The sequence below is a fragment of the Nanorana parkeri genome, unplaced genomic scaffold (assembly GCF_000935625.1).
Source record: "Nanorana parkeri isolate BGI_ZX_2015 unplaced genomic scaffold, ASM93562v1 scaffold740, whole genome shotgun sequence".
NCBI lineage: Eukaryota > Metazoa > Chordata > Amphibia > Anura > Dicroglossidae > Nanorana > Nanorana parkeri.
Genome location: NW_017307008.1, coordinates 50,281 through 54,381, shown reverse-complemented (window position 1 = coordinate 54,381; position 4,101 = coordinate 50,281). Strand labels below are relative to the sequence as shown.

Below are 4,101 nucleotides of genomic sequence, written 5' to 3'. Positions count from 1 at the left end.
CAGTTTTGGCTTGAAGGGCCCCATTCACATTTTGGCCCCTCAGTCACCTCAAAACAGACAAGGCATGACATCTACCTGTAGCGAGAGGCGGGGCATGACCCGGCGGCGCCCAGCGTCTCGTAGTCCTGCACAGCTCCCAGTACACGCCTCCCGTCCGCCGCTGCAGGGAGCCGATGCGACTCTGCGTCGCCCGCAGCAGATCCTCCAACTCCTCGAAGAGCGACAGCGACAGGCGGCTCAAATCCGACATCTGAAGGATCAACGTGATCAAATGACGCAGGCCGGCGTCCCGCAGCTCCTGCACCCGCACGGAGCTCCCCGGCAAGAACGCGACGCCTTTCCCCGGGAATAGTCTCCGCCTCCGATTCAGGTCAAACGTGTCGCAGGTACGGGGCTGAACGCACCTGGCGAGGCGGCGCGTGCCGGAGTCATCTCCAACCCGACCCGCCAACCCGTGTCCAAGGTCCCATGGCGGGCCGGGTCCATCGGCTGCGACATTTTGGGGATAGAGTAACCGCAGGCCGCGCCGTGCGTTTCCCCAGGGGGATCGCGGTTGGACGCACCGCTTGTGGAAAGGCATCAGGTGCTCAACGACGACCCGAAAAAAAGAATCAGAGCCACCATGGCGGCCGACCGCCGGCAAATGTTTTCCAATGCCGATCACAGGATACAAATGTATCAAAGCGAGGAATGACAAGTCGCGCGTTAAAGATTCCAACGGCTACAAGGACGCCGCGGACAGTCCTCCAGCGGAATCTCTCTAGTCCTCCCGTGTTCTTGCAACAAAAACAAATCCGAAAATGGGACGGCGAGTTTCTTCCGCGAGGACGGGGCTGGGAAGAGGAGGAATCGGCGAATCTCAGTCATGAAGCTGCTGATTTCCCCCCATGGACATGAACTCCACCCTTCTGCATTCTCCACTAACCCGTTCCAAGCCGGAGAAGGTTCCGCTTCCTTCCGACGTAGGGATCGGGGGCAATGTACAGATATCATTTCAGAAGGTTGCTGGTGCCGACGTGGTGTTCATGTATCCGTACCGAGTAGTGGCTCGCATGGTTAAAACAAAAAAATTACTTTAACCATTTGCTGACCGCGGTGTCACACCCCCTTCCTGTCCCGGCCATTGTTCAGCGCTGCGGTACTTTGACTGACGTTTATTCCGTCATGCGACGCTGCACTGAAATGAATTTTATACCATTTGTTTGGGGACAGAAGGAGCTTTCTTTTGGGGTTATTTAATCACCACTTGGGGGGGGCGGTGTTTATTTTACTACCATGTTTCCCCCAAAATAAGACCTACCCCAAAAAGTAAGACCTGGTTGTGACCATTCCCAGGGCCGGTGGTGGCATGAGGGGGAACTCGAAGAGCCGCGGGAGAGAATCAGCGGTGCCAACGAAGCCGGCGCTGGAGGAAGCGAGGCGGCAGCGGAGGGAGCAGAGCCGCATAAGCCGATGTCTCCTCTATAGCGCCGGCTCCTGTCACAGGCGGAGTGATACCAAATGCACTCCGCCTGTGAGGTATCCATAGTGACAGCGCGCTTCCCTCATTCTGGCCAGCGATTGGTTAGAAAATTGCTCTTGGAAAGGTGCGGCACCCCTGATCACCATATTTGTGTACATGAATACATGTAGACTTTTCTACATGAATAAGTGCGGATTGTTGTACATTAAAAAAAAATAAGACCTAGTGTCTTTTTTTGAGCAAAAAAAATAAAAGACAAGTGTCTTATTTTCCAGGAAACAACGTATATTAAAAGGAGAACTATGGGGTCAGTGTTTTTCTCCATAGTTCTCCTTAGGGTAACAGGAGGACACAAACTAGCGTCCTCCCGTCACTCTAAGCTCAGTATATAGAGAGCTACAGCTCGCGGTATACTGAGACGCCTCAGCGGATCCCGACTTAGATGTCGGGATCCGTAAGGAAAAATTACCAAAAATTAAATAAAAATGTTCCCCCTATATTAAATCATTTATTATCAGCCAATTTTTTGGTAAATATAAAAGTCGGGGTCACGTCGGGTAGATCGACACCGAACATGTCAAGCCTTAAAATTACACACGCGAAACCTAAAAAAAAAAAACGACATTACCCAAAATTGGCCACAGGCGACACTTTAAAAGCTTTTACCGCTCATCAGTTTAGTGTCAGAGATTGATGGCCCGAGAAGGATTGCTGTCACTGCGACGTTCCCGAACGATATGTAACATGTGTAGCGCACATTGTCATTATTGCACGCTGGCACATCGTACGCGTATTTACGTTTATATGTGCCTAAACGTGGGGGTGGGGGGACTTAACTTTTTGATATACATTAGGGGTCTCCAAGACCACTAAGGCTGGCTTCACACCTAGGCGTATCCAATACGTGCGTTTTTAGCGCAATTCGTGGTAAAAAAAACACGCCACAAACTCGCATTTCCAAGGGCTACCTGGCTGTATCCCAATGGATACGCGTGGCAAATACGCCCCAAAGAAGCTCCTGTACTTGTTTGGGCGTAGGGCGTTTTGTAACGCGTTCATACGGCCTGTTATACGCCCAGGTGTGAGCCATACCCATAGGAAATAATGGGATTTCCGTGTTTGAGCGTTTTGCAGAGCGTAGGAACGCGTTACAAAACACCCAGGTGTGAACCGGGCCTAAATGTCACCTGGGGACCCCCCCAAAAAAAAGCTGATGAAGCAGAGATCTGCTGCTTCTCTCTGGCTATAGCAGCCAATTACTGACAGATGAATGCGGAAGTGATGTAATACACATCACTTCCGCATTCACACTACGGAGGGAGATCAGCGAGGAGGAAGATGCTGAGCTCCCTCCCAGCCGCAGATGGGCTAGCAGATCCTGGGATTGAAGGTGAGGGGTCAGCACTCCGAGGAGGAAGGGGGGGACGACGAGCAAAAGACAAAACATACAAGCGATCGGCAGTTAGACCCGCCAATCGTTTGTATGTGAATCAGCCGGTAACGGCCGTAAAGACCGGCCGGGTTTTTTCTGCCCGTAAAGGGGCACGAGCGAGTAGAAAAAAAAAAATGCCGTCTAATTACGGTAACCCGCCCATGTGAGTCTGCTGTCCGTGCGTTTTTTCACAACAGGTTAAATAGAAAAAATAAACCTCAATGAGGTCCACGACGAAATGTTACCATCCAACCACTGATCTTCACGACCAGAGAACGCTCTTCACCGGACACTCTTAGGATTGTCTCATTCTGGACACCACCAAGCACTGTGGTCCCTTCCACCAGCCCCTATATCACAATTGTTTCTTACATGGACATGGGGCCGGTGGAAGAAACCACGGTGCTACGGGGAGGGGTGAAGCGAATGAGAAAATCCTTCGAAGTTTCGGCTTTAAAAAATATCGCCCTCTGCAACACAGACACCAGAAGTTTGATGTCCATGGGCAAGATGGCCGTGTCTAGGAGCCAAGTTGGGACATCCTATGACAGCGGCTTCAGATACACCGGCAACTACGGCACGGACCTCCACACTCTAATCCAAAAAATATTTGGTGGAATCCTCCAACGAGAAATCTTTGGCGATCTGCCGGATAGAATGACCCGACACCCCTACCCCCCTCAGATACAGCGCCAGAGGTGACGATGAGATGTCACACGCAGCATAAAAACGAGTCCGCACACAGAACTTCAGAACAGAGTTTTATTTAATAGACGTATTAAAGAATTTGGATTTAGCCGCTGGTCTGCTTGGCTGCCAGTCTCTTGTCTCTCTCCTCAGCGATGGTGAGACGGATACCCTTTCCACGTGGCAAGGAAATCCATGGCTTGTTACCCTGCAAGATAAAGATGGAGATACAGAGCCGTGCAGAGACACGTGTGACATCCTACCGACAGGCAGTACAAACATACAATATACACACACGGGGGGGACCCATCTAGAATCTCACACGGCTTCTACTTTTATCAAATCTGATAGACAAAAATCAAAACTAGCAAAAATAAAGTCGTGTAATAATTCACTTAGGACCAGGGGGGACTATACCTAAGCAGTAAATTGGACAAGCCCTCCATGACCATTGTGGCTGCAGACATTGAAGGCATTCATCCTCAACATTCACAGCACAACTGAAGTCAAGATTCTCTGA

At 50.6% G+C, this 4,101-nt stretch overlaps 1 protein-coding gene across 1 annotated transcript in view; it reads right to left on the bottom strand.

Moving 5' to 3' along the window:
- Window positions 1-3,642: 3,642 nt before the first annotated feature.
- The window catches only part of RPS4X (ribosomal protein S4, X-linked), a 12,238-nt gene continuing 11,779 nt past the window's right edge, over window positions 3,643-4,101 (bottom strand). Inside the window, exon 8 of the mRNA XM_018564260.1 lies at window positions 3,643-3,789. Coding sequence (XP_018419762.1) covers window positions 3,688-3,789 — 102 coding nt within the window. The 3' untranslated portion in view covers window positions 3,643-3,687. The remainder of the gene's footprint in view (window positions 3,790-4,101) is intronic.